Source organism: Stegodyphus dumicola, chromosome 10 (genome assembly GCF_044657685.1).
Source record: "Stegodyphus dumicola isolate Sdum_Otavi_A_Nest chromosome 10, ASM4465768v1".
Taxonomy (NCBI): domain Eukaryota; kingdom Metazoa; phylum Arthropoda; class Arachnida; order Araneae; family Eresidae; genus Stegodyphus; species Stegodyphus dumicola.
In genome coordinates, this window is record NC_140777.1 from 117,933,930 (window position 1) to 117,959,906 (window position 25,977).

General features: G+C 31.9%; 1 protein-coding gene across 1 annotated transcript in view; it reads right to left on the bottom strand.

The window, feature by feature from the left end:
- Positions 1 to 11,944: 11,944 nt before the first annotated feature.
- The window catches only part of LOC118179443 (transmembrane protein 64), a 55,157-nt gene continuing 41,124 nt past the window's right edge, over positions 11,945 to 25,977 (bottom strand). Inside the window, exon 3 of the mRNA XM_035348618.2 lies at positions 11,945 to 25,594. Within this exon, the coding sequence (XP_035204509.1) occupies positions 25,376 to 25,594 (219 nt within the window). The 3' untranslated portion in view covers positions 11,945 to 25,375. The remainder of the gene's footprint in view (positions 25,595 to 25,977) is intronic.

Sequence of the window (25,977 nt, forward strand, 5' to 3'; positions counted from 1 at the left end):
ACCCAACATTATTAATCAGGCAGTTAAAAAATTCTCATCTCAACACACTAAAAGGCACACTCTTGTTTTAGGAGATTATACAAATTCTGTTGTCATTTCCTTCTTTCCATCAATTAGCTATAAAGTTGCACATATTTTCCAGAAATTTAACTTTCGGGTTGTTTATTCTCCCATCAATAAAATTCCGAGTTCCATACTCAAGGAACCCATTCCGGATATGAAATCCTGGGGTATTTATAGGATTCCTTGCCAGTGTGGTTTAATTTACATTGGCCAAATTAAGAGAGCCTTAAAATTTCGCGTCAAGGAACATGAGGCATATGTTAGAAAAAAGGAACACAGAAGTCTTCTGTTGCTCAACATTGTTGGGTGCGAAAATCACATTTTCAATTTTTCTGCTGCCAAAATTATTCAAAAATCATCTTCCATTGGTGAACTAGATTTTTCTAGAGGCATTTAACATTCAAAAAAACCTTTCTGTTCTAGTTAACGATCCTAGCTCCAATCCATCTTTGCTTTCGGCCTTTAAAAAAATTATGTTTTAGTTCTGGTTTCATCAACAGATGGCGACACTTGCTTATTCTTGTCCAGGCTTTCTTTTCTTATCTAATCATTATTTCCTATCTTGTTCATTTGCGGTTTTGCAGCTGAGGATGGTGGTTCGGTAAAACCATCGAAACTAGTCCTGTGAAAATTTTGAAAGTATAACGCTGATTTTTGTTGTTTGACTTCTGAATTAGTATGCTCTTCTTGCTTAACAGTTAAACTATAAACTAATACAAGTTAAAAAGAAACAGATTTTCATTATCTACAGATGACTGAATACAATAAAATTTAGCTGTTAGATAAAAAAAGAGAGTTTAAATTTACTATTATTAAATTAATTAATTGGCAAACCAATTAACAAAAAGTTATTAGTCATACAATAATAAATCAAATATTGATGGAATAAAAAATATCTGTACAAAAATAGACGATTTAAAATATGAACCAATTTTGCTCACACAAGTTCTTGTAGACAATCAAATTCCTTCACGTTTTATTAATTATTCAATTGATAAAGCAAGAATTAACTTTCAAATTTAGCCCTTAAACAAATAAGTTATGATGGGCTTATCTTAAGCGGTCCACAAAGGATAAGCCCGGATGGTTTGTTAGCATTAAAGATTTTGAATATTCTGTATTTAACTGTAAATTACTTAAATGTATATAGCTCGGACTACTTTTCTTTTATCAACATCAAGCCATTTAGTTTCTAAAGATTCAAACATCGCTGATTCTGGGCAAAGATAGTTAATGTTACTTTAATACTTGATTTTAAGCCACATAACTTTAATTCTAATTAATAATAATTCTTTAATTTTGATTTATTTGTTTAAATCCAAATCAGTTTATTTACATAACAGCCAAAATGGAGATTAAAGTGTTCGCCTATTACCATTACATTTAATATTTAGATTTTTTCGGGTCGGTTCCAATGAACATCCTTTTCGATTAAAAACTTAACAATACCTGATATGGAATTTACATTGTGAGTTAGTATTAAATTATATTTTTTGTATATGCATGTAATAAAGACATTATAATCATATAATAGTTTAAATAGTAAAATATTCTTACATCGGTTTTATATGCATTGGTACATCTGGATTACCCATTAGTTTTTATAATAGTCTTTTTGTAAATAATATGTTCTTTTTTGATCACGTCGGCGGAATTAATGTTTGAAAATTATGAATTATTCATTTAAATTCAAATTTTATATGTTGGTCTTTTGCAAATAAAAGAATTCATTAAAACATAGTAGAGAGAAGAAACGTGAACATAACCAAATTATTGCGAATTTCTTGGGGAAGGTTAAATTTTCCTTGATAAGTCAAGAAAATCAGCAGTAATTTACTTGCTTTTTAACGCTTTGCGGCACAGTGTGTCCCGTCTAGACACACCTAAAACTTTCCTTCTGTATGGACAGAAAAATTGAATGAAAAAGGATTTATAGGTTACTATAGGTTACTCTGAACCGTTTTTTATTTATAGTAGATAGCAGCTCAACACAAACCAGTCCATATATTTTAGCCATGTTTAGTTTTTTTTTAAGACCCCATATTTTTCAGAGAAATCTTCCAGATTTTTTTAGGGTATAAAAGGAATTGTTTGAAAAGAAATTTCTATGTTATTTCTTTTGGCCGTATGCTAATCTCCTTATTATATATTAGTTTTAAACTTTTACTTGAAATCTTGCTTAAAATCAAACGGCAAACCCTAGGTACCGGGCTCACCGATAATCTAGGACAACTGAGAGTCTGTATTCTTTGTTTCTCCGCATCTCATCGGTCATTTCATTGACATGCTCGTTTCAGCACTCTTTTCGAAGCTCTATTCAATCGGTGTGCCTACTTTGGGCACACCCACAGAATTAAAATGATAAGTGCTACCTTCACAAAATTTTACTTGTGTACTCCTCTAGACCTAATTAGACTGCTTACTTTTTTTATTTTTTTTTTTTTAATCAAAACTCCAACTTTAAAAGGTAGCGTGCCGGAAAGTATTATAATGTGCGTACTGTTTGTTCTGCCTTATTTTTGTGTGCGTATTGTTCCTTTTTCTCATTTATAATGTACGATTTTGATGCATAACTTTACGAATCTAAGACTTCTTTTGGGTATATTACTGGGTTTTAGTGGTTTTAACACAGTCGCTCTTGAGTATTAAGGTTTTTACTTCCTTGAACGAAATAAAGGAAGTATTGTAATCACGAAACATTTCGGGTATCATATATCAACAAAAATACTCATTTGCGTTGCATCTGCACGTACGGACAGGATCTGCACGTACGTAAGAACTCTTTTTCTAAAAAAGAAAAAAAAAAAAAAAAAAAAACTGTAAAATGGATTCAGAACGTACTTTTTTCCTCACGTCTAACGATTACCCGCAGAACGTTTAAAAAAAAAAAAATTATGAGACTGCTATGACATGTAGCTGTGCACTTTGCTTTCTCATTGTAGCCGTACCAAACGTGTAAATTTAAAACCAAAACTACAAAGACATGAAATAAATGAAATTTAAAACCAGTAAAATTCCTAAATCTCCCAATAAAAAATGCAAAACAACCTATCTATCAACTTAGTGCTTTTAAACCAGAAGAAATCCCCAAAACAAAAGAAATACATAAAATTACATATAATAGGAAAAGTAATACAATCAAATCTGATTCAACATTATCAAGAGGAAGTAAATCATATTCAACCGAAAACTTTTTTTTTTTTTTAATTTTTTTTTTTTACCGTATATATATATATATATATTCCCACCTCGTTACCCTTCTCGGTGGCTCGGATTTTTATTCTTATATGATGTTAAATCGTGTCCTTTTTCTTCAAAAGTGGTTTATGTTGTTCTCGTGTTCCGGTTAAGGTTTTTATGCCTTTAATTAGTCCGCATGCACAAAATGACATTGAAGTTGTGCACCAACTTCAATGTCATTTTGTCCAGTGGAACAGAAAGCTTTCAATTCTGTGCACCGAAAATTTGGTGTTCTTGTCCATTGGCCGATTTGCTTGTTTTGAAGAATAAAATTTGATTTTAATTATAAAAATTGTTTTCAAATTGTTTTTAACTGTATTTGATGTTTGAGGTTTATCTATATTTTATAATTTTTATTGAAGATGTTTTGAGTTTTTATATATTTTTGCCTTGCCGCAAAATGAGAATTGAATAACACAGTGCAATTAGAAAAATTTGTCAGTCATCAATAATTATTGGACCAAAAAGTTATTAAAATTTGATGTATATGAAACTCTAGCGATTTCAAGAGCGATTGATTAAGTCCCTCTTCTTCAAGGAGGAAAAATTTTTGATTTTTTCCCCTATGTACACATTTTCATATTTCACTTGTTACTGAATATCATTACTTATCTGACTTGTTACTGAATATCATTGCTTATCTTACTTGTTACTGAATTATCTGACTTGTTACTGAAATATTATTAAATAATGTAGTAATGCATTTTATTACTAGATTGCTAACTGTGTGATAACAAACAAGTTTTCATCGTGATATGTATTATAAATTCTAATCGAAGTTTCCTTCCGCTGGTGCTACTAAAATGGTAGCTAAAAAACAAATTCAGTTGAATTCTGAACATGATTGCGAAGTAAAAATACACAATTTTGAATTACTCTTCATAAAACACAGTATTTCCCCCCACCTTTACGGCTATGTCCTGGAAATTAAAAAAATATCCTCTGTTAACTTTACTCTGTTGTACATACAAGTAGTTTTTCTCTATGAGGCCTAGTTTGTAGGTAAATTGATTTTTATTCGGTGTATTCAATTTGCATATGCATTTCATTCAATTTATTTTCCCTTGCACTTATTACTTGAAATATAATTTGTGCAGATTCTTCCTAAAGCTATCTAGACGTAACAGGTGTTCTCACCCTTAAGAAACTTCCTAATTATGTGATTTCACTTTACTTCTTTTATTTGCGATCGATCTTTCGACATCCGTGTCTGTAGTCCCCCCGATGTCCCTCTTCCGAACTCCGTTCAAGACTGGGTGGGCTTCCGGGCGATGTGTCTGGCTCAATTACCGTTAGATATTAGCTCAATATCCATCAGGTATTGCAATATTAGCATGTATTCTTTTTGGAACACACATTGCTTTTAAAGGAATATTACTGAGATAGTTATATACCAGTAGTTTATCCGTTTTTACGGCAACCGCACTATTTGAAAGTTAAATTACTCGCATAATTTTCCCCTCTCGATTTTCGGACAATAAAATTAGATAAAAAAGGAGGGATACGCGAGGAAGTACAATGGTGCATACTGCCATTCCAAAGGAAGGTACTAAGAGAAGTATACTGCGACTTTTTTTCACAATATTCTTCCAAATTAGCTAATGAAGCAGCGATTCATAACCGAATTATGCATTTTAAATTTAGAAGGAAGACGAAAAAATTACTTTCCATTTATAGCAGGACGTTTTTAAAAATCTGAGTCTTAAAATGGCATTAATTAAGATCCCAGTTTCCCGAAGTCTTTCAATTATTTTAAGAATCCTTAATATTCAGGTTAGGGAAAAATAATGCCCTAATAATTCAAACTTTGGATGACTAGCACGGAAGTTAGTTAATGGACTGTTTTCAGAACTTACTGCTTTAAATATCTAAGGGAAGTTGAAGCACGCAAAGTGAAACACTTACAGTCGAGTGTCATTATCATAAACGGACGTAGAATAAATTCCACGTCCAGTTTAGCCAAATTATTTTTTAGTTAATCGTCACTGAAAAAAGGTAACTTTGAATTTTATTTATAGCACTCGATTTACACGCAATATAGATACGAGGAATGTCTCTACAACAAATTGAAAACTGCTGTAACATGGAAAATACATTTTTATAACTTAATAATAGAACTGAATTATTTCTTACAATTTTCACCGTTCTGAATATATAAAATATCTAAAAAAGAGTCAGGATTTATTATGCTTTAAAAATACATTGCTTTTAGAAAACGCAACATATTTTTACGTACTTTTACTAAGTTATATGAATGTTGAGTTTGATTTGACCTGTCTACTTTGGTATTTTATCACTGCCCATTCATTTCGCAGATTAGTAGACATGGAGCGTTACACAAAGGAGCAGCAAGTTTTCATTGTCAAAACTCGTTACAAGAATGAAGAGAATTATGCACAGATTGTTAAGAAGTTTTGTGAAATCTTTGGACTGAATGTGCATCTATTGAAATAAGAGGCCGCAGACAGATAAAAGAAATTTGAGGATCCAGGTTCGACAGCAGACTTTAAATCACCACTCTCTCGATCCAGGCTGTGACAGTGTCATTGCAAGTCGCAAAAAAAAAAAAAAAAAAACAAACAAACTTAGAATTCTAGAAAGACTAACAACGAAAGAACTCAAGAAAAAAAGAAATTCAGTGGGCCATTAGCCACTCTTTATAGGCAGATATGTGAAAATGTGATTACGAATTTCATCAAAAGAGTGCAATAGTGGAGAGTAGGTCGTGTCAGCATTATTTTTTAATTTGAACTGTTTGAGTGCTGAAAAATTTTCTTGTTGTATGTATGCTAAAAGTGCGGAATAAAATGCGTAGTTATCTTTTTTTTTTCTGGAAAATAGTAGAAACGGTTATAATTAACTCTAATTATTATATAAAAAGTAATTTTAACCAACAAAAATATTTTTTATTCTCGCTTATTACAAGAGTATTTCACGGCACAAATTCCATGAACTCCTATGTCACATATAGCGCATATTAACTTGGAGAGTTTCATTCCATTATCATTTTTTTTACTGCATACCTCCTACTGTCGCAAGGTCCACTCAGACAGATCTTCTAACGAAAACGTTTTGTGTAACCTCTTAGGGTACGGCTGAATTTTGCGCGAGGTTGTTTCTTTGTACGGCAGAGTTCAATGCGAATTATGTGTATAAACAATACAGCAGTACAATGTATGAAAAGCAACAATTCATACCCGACACTGGCGCATCAAAAACAAAAACTGGATATTCTGTCCAGATACTCTTTACAGTGTTACAACACGTTGTAAAAAAAAAGTGTGAAATACAACATAGGAAAACGATCATTCAATTCACACGGTGACCCATTAGCGTGAGCCAATACAGTAGCGCCTCATGCCTAAGAGATTAATCCTTATTAAAAACCAAAAGTGATGATATTAATAACAGCCGCAATTAATATGAATGCAACTGATCTGCGTTAATGCGAAAATTATAGTAACAAACAGCAGCACGATAGTGCTTCTGCTCATTTTTGGCATAACACAAAAAAGGCGCGATTGCGCTTACGCATTTTTGGGATAACACAAGAGAAGTGCGACAGCGCTTCACTGCACTCAAACAGTTAAATCGAAACATTTATTATTGTTTACCAAACGATTAATACGACGCAATAAAAACAGCAACATGCACGACCTTCATTTCTATAGAATTAAAGAGTACGTTCGACATCTTTTGGTGGACTGCAATAAAGCAGGCCCTCAGAGGAGCACATTACCCTTCGAACTTATTCAATATCTTCAATAGCTACCTCCTAGACCGCCATCTCCAGATTGTAAATAACGACGGAACGGCAACCAAGGTACAAGAAAGAGGCTGTCCGCAGGGGTCCTGTGCGGAACCGATACTCTGGAACCTCACCTTCAATTCAGTCCTTGAAAACAACTGGCCACCGCATACAAATATCACTCTTATTCAGACGACGTAGCTCTGCTCGTAAGAAGACGCACCAGGGAATAAGTGGAACTCAACAGCACAGAGGCCTGCACCTTATTTGTCACCGCATGCAGCTAACTAAAGTTCACGATCTCCAGAGAAAAATCGTCAGCAATTATAATTCCCAGACGAGGTACCAATTCAACGCGTCGTCCAGGCATCAAACTCCTAGGCAGAAACATCAAAATGGTGCGGAATCTCAAATATCTAGAGGCAATATGGGACCAAGGTCTCACCTGGATTACCCATATGATGGAAATCAGAAACAAAACGTCAATTATCGCCTGCATAGCAACACAATTTCAAGGTTGCAACTGGGACCAGAACCCCCATTTGCAGAAAAAAATAGCTTTATACGCTGTTGTGATTTGGGCGCAGCCTATGGAAGCTCGCAAGTTCAAGCAACTACAACGCTACAACGCCTGCGATTAAGCAAAGCCTCCCCTCAACCGCGACTAGCGCAGCGACAGTTCTAGCTGGCACATTACTACTCCATATAAAAACAGAGATGGAGGCAACTTTCACTAAACTGATTGCAACTTTCGCAAACGCCAACTACTATCCAGTCCAGTTGGAACGTTCCTTCACTTCTTTTCATACCCATCCAGCTCTCAGAGGAAGTGGAGTCCGCATCACAATTGACAAGCAAAAGACTCACACCCCAACGCACATAACACGGACCGGGACACAAATCTACAAAGACAGTTCAAAGCAGGATAATGGTGTAGGCAGCGCATTTGTGCACTATGAGAATGGCAAAATTGAATTCGACTGCTTGACACTCACAATAGCATCTTCCAGGTAAAAGTGCTGGAAATTACGACTGCAGTACAATAGCTCATAGATAACCACATCCCGTGAGCAACCATCTGTACTGATAGCCTGTCAACTTTGCTTATACCTGAGAACCACTAGCATGTCTCAGCGCTCATACTCAATCTCCAACATCTCCTTATGCAAGACCCTCAATACCATTTCAACCTGGTCTGGGTTAAAGCCCATGCGAATAATGAGGGCGACGATGCTCCAAACATGTTGGTCAAAAATGCAATTTCCAACCCGATAGCCCAACCCATCACCGTACCTGCACCCTCCTCTTAACTAAAGAGCCTCGTACGAGATCAAGGGATGAAACAATGGCAAAGAGAGTTTACAGAATGCCAGAAAGGAAGACGAACCTTCAACCAACTCTTCCCTCGACGGCGAAGAGTCAGTCAGTCAAGGACCGACCGACCCTTTAAATGTCTTTTGACGGCTACACACCATCTCCCGGTACCTGCAAATAACCAGAGACGCATATCACCGGTTCCTTATAACGCATAAAGGAACGGTTAATTCAATCTCCAGCATCATTAATACCGTCGCAGCATTGGGTACAAATCTTCTGCCAACCGTGCTAAAATGACGCAGGCAAGCAGACTTCGGCCTCCAAGCTCTGGTTCACTGACGATAAGCTCTACCACTAGTCCAATGGATATTACAATATCTGCGCATAACAACTTTGTGAGTTTAAGCTCCCATTCCCACTAATTTTAAGTGTACAATATTAATAATTCGCAAGTACATTACATCTCCTCAGTGAAATGTGTAATGTCTTCTTAATGATATGCGTATAATCCCTACAACAGCATGTGGACAAGCATCTTCTAGTGCAGCGTTAGTGAACGTTTGTGTGCCTCACGGTGCAGTGCCTCAGTAATTAGTGCTACAGCATCCTCGTGCTATTTTTAATCAATGTTTTTAATAAGTGTTATTTTAGTGGCTGACGCTACAATAATCAACGCCTTACATCTGTACATAGCAATCAGTGCTTTACAACTGAGCATTACACCCTCCAAGATATATGTCATCTCTGCAGTTGTATCTGAATAAGTATGATCTAGTGCAGTGCCTAGCCAGTGAATGATCTGAGTGTCTCTAAGTAAGTGCCACAGTAATTACTGTAACCGTTATCAATGATATCGTAAACAGTACTTTCCCTATGTGCTACTTTAGTGACTAATGCCACAATAATAAGTGCCTTAGAAAAGTTACCGAAATCAATGTACCTCAACACCAACTGAATACGCAAACTAACTGCACTCACCTGCACACACGAGTATTCACGAACTCATCATTTAAGGTGTACCCGTGTTTATATACTGCAGAACTGGCCAATACTAACTTCGTGCTCCAGCCTTCACGTAACTTCTTGTGCTCCAATTGAGAAATTAACAGGCCATCACATGACCACATGTCCTTTATACATTATACTTATACTTCCATTTCTAAACATGCAGTCATATCATTTACGCTATATTCTCATGTGCCATTCGCGCCTTTATGGACCTGTGCATTCCCATCTGTATTCATGCGTATTAATACGTATGTACGTCTTTTTGTGTTTAATGTAACTAAGTGTATGTACCTGTTTTATGTGTTGTGTGTTTATGCACTTTGTGTACTATTTGTTTATGTGTATGTCTTTTTGTATTTTTAACTACTTACCATCTGTAACACCCCAGATTTCTTATCTGTAATACCATCCTACTAATGCCCTTGTAAGACCATATACTTTCTTTTGACAGCCTCAATAAACTCACGGAGCAGCCTCGTGGGAGCTGTTGCTCTAGGTAGAAGAGGGCGTGTGACATATGCCTTTTTACCTCTGTTAGACACCAGGCGTCCCCGTCTTCAGTAACCTACCTACCAAACGGTTAAATTGGAACATTTAATTATTGTTTATTATTATTTATCAGCTGTAAGCAGGTAAAACTATTTTCCATTTTCTAGGAATAAAGCCGTTAATTGGCTATGCTAAATCCGGTGCCTTTGTGAGTACCTTTCATTAAGATCAAATGAATACACCGCACATTATTTATTTTAGGAAATATTCGTTTTGAAAATCATTGAAACTCAAATATACTTTAACAATTTCGAAGTTATTTTTTGATTAATTATGTTTGACATATCAGAAATAATTCTACGTTAGCAACTAAGATATATAGGGTTTAAATGTAAACAAATGCTCCTGTTGTAAATTTCCGTAAATATTTTAAATCCATTTGGTTGAATTTTTTATTTTTAAATAGTGTTATCATGTTATGTAGCGTTTTTATCTATTTATTTGCTGCATTTTGTGTAATAATATTGGAACGTATTTTTGCGTAATTGAATTTGGAGACGATCATCAGCATTTATTTTTTATGTAAATTTTAGATCCTGAATAGTTCACCCAGAAGCTGAAATGTAAGGAGAAACTCGAGTGATGGGCAATATTTTATATTTCTCACCAACTTGGCAACATTGCGAAAACGCATTTTGATGAAGTTTTTAAGAAAGATTTTTCTCGAAGTTTGCAGAAGGCTGAGTAATTCCATACAAATACGGCTTCGAAAACTAATAAGTCAGTTACTTCAGAAACTTGGTCCAGTTCTATGAGTTAGCTTAATGAATTGTGAATTTAGCGTTTACTCTGCTAGCGATATCGGTAACCTGAGATATTTCTCATGTGTTTACGAGAATCTGTTCAATATTTGTGGTCTCCTTAAGCTATTTGCAGCTGTTTGTTTTGCGGTCAACAATAAATTATCGATATTTTTTTTTTTTTTTGTCATGTGGCATAGTTGTAAATAGGTCTGCCGGAACCCGTAGATCATAACAATATGTTTGAAAAATGCTAGATACACCGTATTTCATTGCCTCTTTTCCTCTGCGCTTATAGCGCTACGTTATGAAAATTTTCCCTTCCCTCTGTTCTACATAATTTTTATAGTTGAGAGCTAGTTTATTAGTAAATCATATTCTCTTGATTATTTTTATTTTTATTTAGTGTTTTTGTATTTATGTATTAGAATTTCATCCATTTTATTTCCCTTTGTACTTATTATATGAAACGAATTTGGTGCAGATTCATCGTTAAGCTACCCGGACGTGGCAGGTCTTCTCACACTTGCGAAACTTTCCAAAGGTGTGATTTCACGATACTTCTGTTTCTTAGTCTAGCTCATTGTAACCTTATCTACTGCTGATATTATTGGAAATGTTAAAAAAGTACAATAATTTGCAGAACTACTTGTCGAAGATTTAAATATAGAACCCTCTTCTTCGGATTTTGGCCTTCTGTAGCTGAAGAAGGTTCTGTATTTAAACCTTTCGCATTATTGCTGCAAATTTATGAATATTAAGCTGATTCTTGTTGGCTTAACATCTCCAATAATCGTTTTTCAACGTGTTATTTTAATTGAGATCCGTTTAGCTCCAAACAAACTTCATTTTCTACTGCTGATGTGTTCCAATTTTCGAAATCTGGGTCTCTTTTCGTCCGCCTTCTCCTCAGTTTCTCCAAGCGTTTTTCTTAGGAACTCCGGTCAAGACTTATTCATGTGAGGTGCCCCTGGGGCTTTAATATATTTATTAAAGAAAAAGAGAGGGAAATACTGTATGTAGACACCTAATTTGTGTATGAATTGAATTTGCATCATATAGAATTAAATTTTAAAATTTAAATATTTTTAAAAGCGTAGTAATACGTGAATGGAACTTTAAATGGCTCAAATATCAGCATTTTTAGTAATGTAAAATGACTTAAAGCCGCATGTTTCAGAGCTTAAATGAATGACGATCAGAGTAAATAAACTGAACTAGCTTCATGAATAAAGTTTTTTTTTTTTTAAAAGGAAATAAGAAATACAAAACAAAAATATAGGAAAAAAGTAAATATTTTATTTGTAAATTTTTGTGCCATGTTGAGTTAACAATTCTAAACATAAATCTTCAAACATCAGAATATGTCTGAGGCTACAACAGTACAACAGATAAAGAGAACAAGCGAAAAGTTCCAGATAAAATACGGAAAATCCTTTTCACGTACTACACACTTTTGACAAATATTTATCATAAATATACATTAGGAACTAATCCAATAATAAATTACATTAAATCGTATAATCTCATTTACAAAATTCAGTTAACAAACGAATAAATCTACAAACTTCCAAATATTTATACGAAAAAATATATACACTGTGCAAGCAAAGATATCAGTAGTAAAACAACTTTTAAAATCTTCACATCTCAAATATCACAATTTCCTGCAATTTGCATTCTTAAAATTTTAAAAAGAATTCTAAATTAAATTTGAAAACCAATTTTACATGAATCTTATTTTAGTATTCATGAAAAAGAAATCAGTTTGTTATATTTTGCTTTTCAGCTATAAAAACAGATTTAATTCAGTTTATTTCTAACTGTTTTTATTCTTCTTCTTCAGTTACACAAATTTGTAAAAATTGAATGTTAAATGCATTAAATAGATCATAACAGTGAGAAAGTTAAAATAATTCTTTCAGTGCAATAGCTAAAAATGCAGTACACATAAATAAAAGAAATGCTTTATTCGGTTAAGTTTTTATTGAAATAACAAATTCTTCCCCATTAATTAACACTAAACAAATTTCGAGAGAGATTCTTTTTTGATAAGTGGTTTGAGTAACAGACTGGCATTAGGGGACATAGCGCTCTTGTTTTGTTTCTGTTTTCATCTATAAATAGGTAGTAACATTTCCTACCAGTAGAGAATGGCTCTTTTGCCCTCTACTTAACCTTAACCTCGTAACCGCTTCAGTTTCGCAGGATGAATCAGGACTACCTTTTGGGAAGGGGCGGGGGGTAAATGATGGGAGGACCTAAGCACGAATCGAAAGAAAGCGCTCAGTCCATTTTCTTTCAGCTTCAGTTTCAACGCCTTGCTTCCGGGAAAGATTTCCTAGCTGTACTTTGACAATAGGTGGTTTACTTGAAGAAAGAACTCGTCATATCTTAAAAGTAACTTTTTTTTTGAGGGGGGGGGGACGTTAAAAGAATTTCATAGACACAAAGATATTAGTTATGATATAAGTGTCGAAAGATTATGCACATTTATTGTTAAGCTTCAATTTTTTTAAATAAAAATTAAAAAACGTTTTCATTATTTTAGTCACTACTACAAATTAGTGGTCTCAAACTCAAATCGCATGCGGGCGGAAGGCACATCTTGAAACAGTCGACAGGCCAAATTTTTTTAATAAAAAATTTTAATAAATTTAAAATTCGCTCATTATATATTGATCAAAACATTCACAAACAGTAATAATAATATAAGTTGAAAAAAATCAAATTTACATTTGTTTCTTCTCTAAAATCTAAAGTGTAGTAATCTAAAAGTTAATACACTTTTGTTGGTTACACTTTAGAATTCAAAAGAAATATTAAATTGGTAGACTGACGTTTCTTTATGATAATTCTAACATGTCTAATTAATCATTAAATAACTTACTTGAAGTTAAATTGAAAATAAATAAATCAAGAAAACTTTCTAAGTTTACAGAGAAAATTCACCAAGTGGGACAAAACTTGAGAATAAATAATAAAAATCTAATAAATAAGAGAAAGATTATATAATCTTTCTCTTATTTATTAAATTTTTCTTCGAAGCATAAATAAAAATACACATGCTTGTATGTAAATAATTATGCTCTTCTTTTTTTCTTACAACAACCTGACAAATTATCTTCATCACAGATTGTAGTGCTTATTCACGGATTGTAGTGCTTTTCTTATTCATTTTCATAAATGAAAAAATTTTGTTCACATATAAATGTATTCCCAAACGAGGCGATTATTCTTAGTGCAAAAAATTCGTAAATGAGCATCTTTATTTTTTGAGAAGTACGCATAAATGTTAATCAAATCTGCAATCCTCAAACCTTCGAATAGGATTTACAGCAAAGCGTAAATTAATTACCTTCATTTATAGATTTTAAATTGCATTATTCCTGTTCGTTTTTAATGGAAATGGAAATAATGTAAACTTGGACTTCAAATGACTAAAATCTTTAGATTTCTGAAACACCGTTATTTGCAACAAATATATAATTGAAATGTCGTCTATAAAGCGATATCTGCATACGCAAAGAATCTCTTAATAAGATACAATGCTGAAATTTAATACAATAGCTTCCGTTTACTTTTATAAAACAGAAATTCAATCTCAGACAGAACCCAAAATGTATAAAAGTACACATAAATAAAGGTAAAAGTTTAAATCAATATAAGAACTTAAAATACTATCTTAAATTTTAAAATGCAATTAATCAATTTATTTTTTTATTGAAATATTTGTTTCCTTCACAACTGCAATTACAAATATTTTACATTGCTCAAATGCAGCGACAGTGTTTGAAGTGACCTTAGGAAAATAATATCCGAAGCGATTCGTATTTTTAGATTTAGTTATATCTTTATCAATCGCTACTGCTTCTTAACGTTTAATTTTATACTAAATATTAAACAGCTTTCTCACATTAAGTATGATTTCAATACGCTTGCCTTCTAAACAGTTCTAATCATATTGGTATTTATGGTTATAAATATTAATATGCTGTCAGGGCCTGTGCTACAACAGGTGCAATCGGGACGGCCGTGCAAGGCGGCAAAATTTTTGGAATTTATCCTAAATTTGCTCTTAGCGGCAGAATTTAGACTCAGGACTCAATCTTGTCCGTAAGTCACGTCCTTAAAAAGGTTGTCATGCGCTCGATCTTTTCTTATGCGTTACCGATCAGGGAAATTGCGAAAGAAAATTAACTCAAGAAATTGCGAGTCCTGCAAAACAAATTGTTGCGGATTATTACTGGCGGCCCTACTTCATATGAAATAAAATTTTGCACCATGATTTGAAAATTGACCCAATAAAGAAATCCCTAAATAAACTTAATGTGGAATTCTACAACAAGGCAGCAGCCAACAGTACTACAAACTTTGTTGCACTTCTAAATTATGAAAATTTAGATGATGATTTTCTTCATTCGTCGTACACTGCACATTATTTACGGCAAGAAGGAGTTGTCATATGACATGCGGTTTCTCTCCTCATATACACATAGCTAAACTACGTGTTACGCGTCATGACGTAAATTCTTAAATACTCTATATTTTCCTATCTCGAGTGTTGTCTGGATTGGACACAGCAATCTGGAAGTTGACAGTACTCTCACTTTTGGGAACACTCAACTTCACAACCAATTACCTGAATTTTCTCCTAGTGCTATAGATCGCACGAGATGCATAACGGCTCCAGCTGCTACAGGAGGAAGAAGCCTCTTCTTTTCTTTTCAACATTCAAGACCTCCTACGAAAGACACGTTTTATGTACACTGGTAAAAAATTGGCATGTCATTTCAAAAAAAGTTCCATTTTGTGTTAAAATACCTACATTAGAACAATGCTATATATAAATCTAATACATATCCTAAGTCGCGCTTTCGAGACATGAAAAAAGCAATTTGAATTTCGTCAATCCGCCCAGTTAAACAGAAAATATTGAACTTCCCCCCCTTTTTCTTGCGCAGTGTACCATTCATTTCTAGGCTCCGTAAGGAACTATGTAGTTGCTCTGGGAAGTACTGCTTATGCAGTAGAGCCACAGAATTAAACTGCAGTATTACAGGATGAAGAAGCCGTTGAGATTGCACCAGCCTTGCGCAAACCTTGCGTACTATTGAACTTCGCTAGCTAAATTTGCGAAACTTAAGCATTTGCCGACAGGGCTACCCATGTCACCCACGCTAGTAGACGGCCTCAGGATCATCAATTTTTCTAGCTGGAAAATATGACCAGATTGTGTTAGGAGTTTGATCGTGAAGACTTGTTTTTGTTGTTGTTTTTGGTTTTTTATGATATTGTATCTTGAACAATGGGCTTGAAAGTAAACTATGAAGAAGGTATGGAAGAGTTATTACTGGACCATAAAAATCAGCTCAACGAGAAAGAACTGCGACCCCTAGAAACAACAATGAAAGGCGAATGTGCAGGAAGTGTTTTTAGAGGAAGAGGAAGAAAGAAAAAAAAAACCTAGTTTTGAAGTCCGTGAAATTTCTGCAAAATGGGGCAAGGTGAAAAGTTTCATGCAATGCTAAAGCAACAAGGTATAGCTCTAGAGGTATCAATGAAAATATTATGTCTCACTTTAGAAACATTTTAAAATGTAGACGATACCAAATCACGGTGGGCAAATTTTGAGTAAGACGAAGGTAAGGTGAGTCTCAGATAGAGTCGGTTAATGCTAAGTGACAAAGAAAAAAGAAGATGGTCAAGAAAGACAGTTACATGTAAGGAGACGTTTCATATAAACAAATAATTTACCTTTTTTTCCCCCTCTCTTCAGATTTAATAATTTCCATTGTTTTTATGTTACGATATTGTTTACAAAATACTGTGATAAATTTTAAATAAGCAATCCTCTATGAACCACAGGAGAGAAATTAATTTATCTTACATTAATTCTTATGGGAAAAATTCTTTCGTTACCAAATGCTTCAGATGACAAACGGCCTTCAGGAATGAATTACATTCGTGACCCGTGTACATTACACAGCTGTTTTGTAAAAAACTCTAATGTCAAAGGCAATATGTACAGACATTTATTTCACAGTTTTACAAAATCAAAATACAAATCTAAGAATTATTAATTGTATACGTATGTAAATATCACAGACAGATTTATTTACTATGCCTAAATTTTTAATTCTTGGTCAGTCCATTTAGCTTTAGTCTTGCTTTGATATATAGCCTAACTAATGCACTGAGTATTGAAAGAGTTAAAACAACATGGATCAGTGTAATATTAATAAAATTATGAATGAATCACTTATGAATGTTGCGCTGAATTTTGTTGCTTTAATTCCTCCGATAATCAATATTCGACGTGTTACTTTTTAACTAAAATTTAATGCACTGAGGTTATTTTTTAAGGACTTCAGAATTTTTAAATTCCACGACGATGCTGCATACATTCTCAGAAACTTGTACACATAATTTTCTCTTGAGACTTAATTCTCCAAATTCTTTTAAATAAAGTTTTTGAATTATGCGTTTTGTTTCTTCTTTAAAGCATTTGATTAATTCATAGATTCAATTTTGTTTTGTTACACTATTTAATATGAATTCCAAGATCTTTCCTTCCCATTAATGGCACTGTTCGGACAATAACGATTGCCATTCACATTTGAATCGAACACTAAGATTATTTATTCTGAGAAACAAAATATCTCATGTAAATGTTAATAAAATTCAGTATCAAAATACACTGTTTTAAAATACGGGATTCTTTCATTGAATTCGAATATTAAAAAATTTCAGTTAAATAGTAACTGAAACCAAAAATAATAAAATAAATAAACAAATTATAAATAAAATTTTAAAAATGCCAAAGTATTGATCAACCGTGATGAAAAAAAGGATATTCCTTTGTTGGAACGCGCTGGTAATAACTATTAGAACTGGATTACAGAATCGCTTTGTTCGAGGTAAAATGTACCACGGTCGCTTCCAGCACAATTTTCCATAATGTCATTTCAAGCACGGTCATTTCGAACGTAGCGCCTTATCTAACTTATTTGATAAAAACTGTAATTCCTTTTTTTGGGGGTACCGTTTTGGCAGAAACTTACCGCCCCTCCAAAAAAAAAAAAGGTATCCAACAGTTCTAAAAATTCAATCAAAAGAAAATTAATATAGCACTTACCTATTACCCGGTTGACCGTGAGACTGTTGGAAAGCAGCACGATTTAGAACCAATTATGGATGAGCGTGACGTCACAACACATTCATAACATCTCCGCATTTGTTTGATGTAACCCCGATTGATTTCCAATAAGCCACCTTTTATTTTTATAAACAACGATATAAGTTAACTGTTATTTTCTTGCATTGTGGGGAAAATAAATAAATAAAATAAAATAAAATAAAATTTGGGTCCTGCCTTCTACAGAATAGAATACAGAATATTTTATATTTGTTATGGCATTCTACCACAAAACTAAGTGTAGCATTAATGGACACGGTATGATCAATTAAACGTGGCCGAAAAAAAGGTATTACAATGGCATAATTATCTGCTCGAAATCTGTATTCAGAGCTTTCTAAACAGATCGGAGGGCTAGCAGAAATCGACCAAAGCATTTTTGCAAATCGCAAAAACAAAGTGGATCGAATACAGTCTGTCTATCATAAGATAAGCTCTCGCCAGTTAGTCTCCAACTGCCTGTTGCCGTAGAAACGAGCCTTGACCCATTTTCCGTAGGGGTGTTTTGAAGACGAATGATAGCCCTTTTTCCCTCAGCCAACAGTCGCACAATAAAGCAACCCTTGTTCGCTCCTATTTGAAATATACTTGCCCTGTTGATTAGCGACCGCCACCCACCAGACACTGTGGCGGGTACTGTTCTTCTCCTAGACTAACAATATTGTTTATTAAATAAAGAGGTATTAGTTCCTACAGAATTTCCCAGAAACGAGTGGCACAACATAGGCGGGATCTCCGCCAGTATTCATGGTTACATGGCACCCAACTTTCACGGTCGTAGGGTTAATACGTAGGTACCATTAACACGAAACATAACTGTTAGCAAATCATTTACAAATATACATACATAAAAACATCTATCAAAGATTAACGATTACCAACAAACTTTCTATTTTTATAACTGTTGAATTATTAAAATGAATCTAATGAAGCATAAAAAGTGAAGAAGCTTATATAAATGAACTCTTTATGTATGTCTCTGCATGGATACTTATTTTTTACTAATATGTTTATAAGCATAAGTTTTATTTATGCTTAGCAAATGCATTCATAATAATAAGATTAGGAAACACGAACTTCTAATTTTCAGTTAAAAAATAAAGATAAGAAAATATTCGATATTTTGACAATGCAAAATAATTTTTGAACTTTTTAAGAGCCGTGTGAAGCACGTTTCTCCTACAGGTCTAAAAATATTACTAGCAAATGATAATATAAATCGCTGAATAAGTATTTTTCTATTACATATTTCACACATTTTAAATTAAGTGAAATTCTTTTACAAAATTACACATAAGAAAATATGTTTAGTAAATCTAATTATATTTAAATACAAAAACTGGATTCATAATGCACGAATTTAAAAAGGTACTGTATTAGAATACTAGTGTTAACTATTAACAATAATACATTAACATTTTTTTAACACTACTCATATTTCAGATTAATGAAAAATATTACAAATGTTTTATTATATATATATTAAAACATAATAAATTCATGCAATTTCTTTTTAAAATTTACGCAGAGTAACAACAAAAATAGCATTACTGCCAGCTTTCAACAATATTAGGAATTTTTAAAGCTTTAAGAAAACCTTTTTCTAGAAACGTTTTTGAAATAGTGATGGAATCAATACCGTATCTTGTAATTAATTTCAGTGTCAAATATGCTTTAGCTCTTACATCTTTTTCGAAGACATATGATAAAAACTTAACCTTAAAATGATAATAAGGGGGGAAAAATAAAAACTTAACCTTAAAATAATAATAAGGGGGAAAAAAGGTTTTTTTTTTTTTTTTTTTTTTTTTTTTCCATGAAGCATTTTCGAGCAGCGCCTAAATGAAGAAAGAGAAGGGGGGAAAAAACTTTTTACATATTAAAGAACGTTTAGAACTTAGCTACATATTTGGTGCTCAAATCTGAATGACCAGATGTTAAAAATTACTCGTACATAGAAAGCAGAAATTACATAATGAGTAAGGAACAAAGAAGAATTCTTCAAATATAATAATACAAAAAGTAAACGTAACTACTTATAATATACCAGATGAGAGTTCAAGTAGAAAACTAAAAATAACATGAGGAAAAAAATTCTTGATACAGACACACTTGAAAAATCAGAGTCCTTATCTGCAAGACTTCATTGAACATGTAAAGAGTCTATTAATGCTTCACGAAATTTGGAATGTTAGATGATAAAAAGTTTTCTGCTTGAGAAATTATTCAACAATTTTATCTAATATAAAATTCATTCTGAAGAGAGATTATTTTTATCTATATTCATTCGTATAAACACATACGAAACGAAATTTTTAATGTTGTTAATGAAAATTCCTTCAGCAATTTATAAATCCAGTATCTGAATAATAACATTACAATTTCACAAAAATAAATAGTTTATTAATTCAAATATTTTAAATACATTATGAAATTCTGAAAAATAGTATAATTAGTGGTATTCCAAACAAATTAGTTAGAATTTAATGTAAAGTAAAAAATGATTAGTTATACTACTTATAAAGCCATTTTGTCTTTTCAAGAGATTTGATAATAGTGAAAAAGTGTTACCAGATCCGTGAATTCCCCCCCCCCCAAATCTCATAAAGCCAATCATCCAAATGACTAAAAGCAACTTAGAATTTTAACGAAAACTACAAGTATTTTAGACATCGAATACTCTTATTTATTTATTTTTAGAGCTTAAAAAGGTACACATTATAGCATTTCTCTGATTATCTTACATCAGAAAATCGGAAAAGAAAAAAAAAAAAAAAAATATACTAGGCGTTATATAGATATAAAAAAATAATCACTCAGCTGATCAATGTTTACGTCTATGGAGTATTAAGTGTTGCAATACAATTTTTATATTCGCTATATTATTTATATTTAGGATGCAAATTGATGAAAACATCCGGATTTGCTCTTTGTTTGTACCTTCACTTATAATAACTGTTACTGTTTGAAGTTGTAAAAAAGTTTCAAAACTTTTGGTTAATATTTTTTCTCGTCTGGCATGTTTATTCACATAGTTTATACGAATTATTAACACAGAAAAATACTAATTCAGTGTTTGAATACATTGGGATTAATTAATTAATTATTTTTTGTTTCGAAGGTGAGACCGGGAACGGTTTGTAAAGCAATTTTAAATGGAATGCTAAATTTTAAAACTTTTAGTTGGAAAAGCAGGTAAGATGTTACTTTTATACATATAAAACCGTTAATTTTTAAGATTCCAATAATAGTGTCAATAAGATATTATAAGCTTTATTATTATGATTTAATTTTATGATTTGAATTCTGCGAACTGTTTTGATGTTAATTTTAAGATCTTATAAGATGAGTGAGCTTTAAGGCAACAGTTGCCTACTTTAGTTATTATTTATGGTTACATTATTTCCATCGTTAACAATGACATCAGTATTTTGGCTCGATTCCTTAGAAAATCGGGGATAAAATATTTTTTCTTCCACCATTCAGGAATTTTAAGTATAAAATTACTTTACTTTTTTAAAATCTTTTATCCTAAAATATAAAAGCTAAAATGGATGCTTAGCCCAGAAGAAAATGACATTTTTTTAAGGAAAATTTTAAAACAAAATTTTTTCAGTATCACAAAATTTATATTTAGAAATTCGCATCAGAATTATCAAATAGCAGAGGTTAAATTTCACAACTTAACAAAGGTATCACACACAAATAATTCTATAATTTTAAAGCAATTTAATTAAAAAAAAAAAAAAAAAAAAAAAAAAAAAAAAAAAAAAAAAAGAAGAAGAAGAAAAGTAACGGAGGCAAGAAACCAAAACTCGTTAAAGGAAAATCTTAACGCTTTGTCACACAGTTTTTTCTTTCAGGGTTTCTATAGTTACCGATTGTCATCGCTTTGAATAACAAAGATATAGATGGAAATGAATTCTTTTGACAATTAAACAAAAGTTATATGAAACAAAGCTGCTCCAGAAAGTCAACTATCTATTGATTTTAACGAAAACTGATTCAAGAATTAATCTTAGATCTCTGAAAATAAAAGAAAATTCTATACGCATTCACATTAAACAACTTTACGCAGTAAAATTTTATAATTTTAAATTCGAAATACCCCAGCAAAAAAAGTTCTTTGGAAGTGTAAACATCGAGAAAAAATATTAACATTTTCGATCAAGAACAATTACCCAGTGTGCAAGGAAATTTAAAATTAGGTAAATATTATATTTTAAAGATATCTGATATTTAACAATGTTTCATAGCTATGGAAACTGATGTTCAAAGCTAATTTTTATGTACATAACTGAGTTACCCCTATATAAATAATAATAATTAATGTTAGTATTACTCTAGAAAATTTAAGATTTTCTATCTATTTGTGTTTGTAAAAACATTTCTTATCTAATTGATTCCCACAACCCTAAAGTTGCTTTTGATACATTATCAACAATGTTTAATTTTTCACAATCTGAAATAAATTATCCATTCGAAGCTGACTAACTTAATTTGTATATCATGTTTTAAGTAATAAAATTTTTGCTTGGTTACACAAGAAGGCTATCGTAACATATTGAAAAACTCCTGAAAGCAAATAACTTGACATTTTTTAGAATAAATCGTCAATTCAGGCATAAATAGTTAAAACAGAGATAATGAAATAATTTTAATAACGTAAGTCTGTAAAATTAAACACTTTGATCATAAAAATACTTAAATAAAAATTCAAATATAAAATAATCTGCCTTTTCATAAATCTAAACATTTATATATCTATATACAAAATATTTCTTTGAAGAAGAAGAACAAAATCGAGCAGTTTATGCATAGTTACATATTGGAATGTTTGATGATTGCATAGTCATAATAAGGCATTTACTATTTTCAGAAAGAAGGAAAATATTAACTTCTAAACACACGAATTAACATTTTTACATACATATAGAAATACTACATTAATAATTCTTATTTACAACAACAAATTAGTAGGTGCAAAAGTTTTGATACATGCTCATATAATGCAGCTAATCATGATCTCAAGTTCTTTCACGCAAATCCCTCAAATACCAATTTTGGTGCAGCAAATTTGAAAAAATGTTTTTAATGTGCAGCTTTGAGTAATATATTAAAATTATGATGAAGCATCCCAATTGATAATAAAAAAAAAATATGAGTTATTTTTTTTTTTTTTTTCACTACAAAATACAATTTCAGTTTTTAACTAGTAATTGCTGTAATTTAGGGTTTTCCCGAAAGTTCATTTTGCAAATTAACTTCTTTTTTTCGATCAAATGAAATTTTACAGTGAGTATTATTATTTAAAATAATCATAAAACATTTTAAACATGCACTCCAAATTAACAAATGAAATATTCATTTTTCACATATTTTTGAACAAACTAGAATTTTAAAATACATATTTGTTTCCTAAGTTCAAATAAAAAAATTAAGGAAAATGAGAATTTTATTATGAAACATAAAAAGTAGAAAATATCTTTATCTAGTATATTGAGTTTTAAAATGCAGTTAAAATGTGAAAGTCCGTTTAGAAATTATTAAAAAGTCTCAACAGTTCAATTAACAAATTTACAAATTTAATTGAATTCCAAGATCTAAGGCACTTACGAAAATCATAAATGGGTATACTACGATCTCACTAATTCCAGCCAAGCGATACATACTTCTAAAATTGTTGATAGTAATGCCAACTAGAACCATCCGGTTCAAACGAGTTTTATCAATGGAAGAATTTTATCTGTGAAATATTTTTTTTTTCCCGTTATTTAAATCTTCGATTATCAAATTGATATAACATTTTAAAAGCATTCGAACTGAAAATGCTACACATTTCAGTACACTCCTATAGAAATCTATCAGAAGAAGCAATTATCCTCTACTAAAACATTTCTCAGAATCACCCGCAGTGAAACTAAACAATAAACATTAAAAGAAAGGGAGGAGGAAGGGAAAGAAAAAGAAAAACTCTGACTTATCAATATTTAAATTTAAGAAAAACGAACCTGAAGGCAATTCTTTAATAAGCTAACAAGAATTCTTTAAAAACTTAAATCTTAGATTTTCATAAATATTTCGAAAAGAGAAATTGTCAATTAGACGGCAATAGAGAAACTTAAATTAAACAATGAGGTGCTTTGTTCAATAAACTACATAGTAATTTAAAAAAATAACGTTAAATTTGGATGAAATGAGAATTAGGTAAAATTTCATGACAATTAAGAATACAAATCTGCAGGTGAATACCTTTCATTACTAATTTGTTTTTACACAAGGTATGTTCTTATAACGAGAAAACTACTAAATTCTCAACATATTTCACAGATGACAATTTCGGAAGGAAGAGTATTACTAATTACGAATTTTCATTTATTATATACTTTACCTACCTTACAAAATAGAAATAAGTGTTTGAATACACGAGTGAATTTCATTTAGCGATTCTAATTTTTTTTTATTAGGCATAACAAAAGAACAGAAAAGAAAGATCTAAATAATTGATTTTTCATACCAATTAATAAAACTATACGGTTACTATAAAATTAAAAGAAAAAACAGTGCCTGAAAAAACAATAAATAAATCATTTACTGCGTAGCATTCACTTTCCTCTTTGGTATAATAAATAATCTTTGCACAGTAAATTTTTTATGTTTCATAATAATGACTGCGCTGATGACTTCTTTCCTGATCTTCATAAAATGAGAGAAAATCAAAAGGGACAAATATACAAAATTACATGTATACGGACTTACCAAGAAGAAGCACTGAGTTTAATTTTTTAAATAAAATTTGAGTACACTATTTTAAAGAACAGACCAACAGAAGTTTCTTTTCTTTTCTTTTTTTAAATTTTACTTCACGTACTATATTCAATTCAGCTCACTTTCAAATTAAATTTATTCGCATTTACGTACTAATAAAAAAGGGTTAACGTACTATCCCATCGATCGTGAAACCGTTGCCAAGCAGTACAGTTTCGCGCCATTTATGAATGAGTGTTTCGAAACAATATACTCATAACATCTGCGCTTACGTCTGACGTAAATTCAACCGATTCTCGATAAGCCACTTCTCGTTTTTTCGAACAAATTTATGAATAATTTATTACTGCTGTACCTTTTCTACCATTTAAAAAATTTAAAGTTTGAGACCTTTCTTTTACAAAGCTAGAAGCAGGAAATTATTTTCAAAGTTATGGAATCCTATCGTCAAATTAAATGTGCATTAATGGACACGACATGGTTAGCTGAATATGGCCAATAAAACAGTAATAGATCTGAAACATTTATCACGGGAAATTTACTGACAGCGTTCTAAACAAAATTTGGCGATACCTCCGTCAGCTTTCAAGATTCGATGTTAGCCAACGTTCACGGTCGACAGGGAAAATACGTTAAGTAACATTAAAATTTCAGGCACACTGAATTTGTGAGATTTCCAATTCGCATCCCGTATGGAACAGCATTTGTAAGAATTGCATATGTAAAAGGATAGCTGCAGTGAAATCAGATCCTGTGCAGAAGGCAAAGGCGAGCAGATTTGTTTCCGGAGCAGGAATAAGGCAACTTTTGGGAGATATAGTTGAAATTAAAGTCGGATCCCATCTGGTTAGTTGGCTTTTTGCCACCGATGATAATTTCCTCCAGATCTCCCTTCACTGATTTGCTAAGTTCCTGTCTTGCTCTTTTCAGAATGTAGGCCAATAGGGCAACGCTCAGCACAACCTAAAACAAAAGTAAAAAAATATATACATATAATTTATACCAATAGTAAAACCGTTGATAATGCCGCGAGAAAAATGAATTTGATTCGAATATACATCCATGTTCACAAACAAACTTAACCAGCCTTTAGTTTAGCAATGTTGATCGTAGACATACACGTCCAATTACAAAAATGTTTTAAATGACGCGAAGATTCAGGTTTTGGCATTTTAACATTTAAAGAAGTCAATTTTGTGAAAATTAGGAAAGCTAATTCTCCGGTCTATAAAACTAAATCAAACGTTTAGAACGTCTTCAAATACAACCCTTCCTAGGCAGATAATTTTCGCTCGCTTCGCTATAATTAAATTAACTAATAATGTTAACGTAAAATTCCAGCGAAC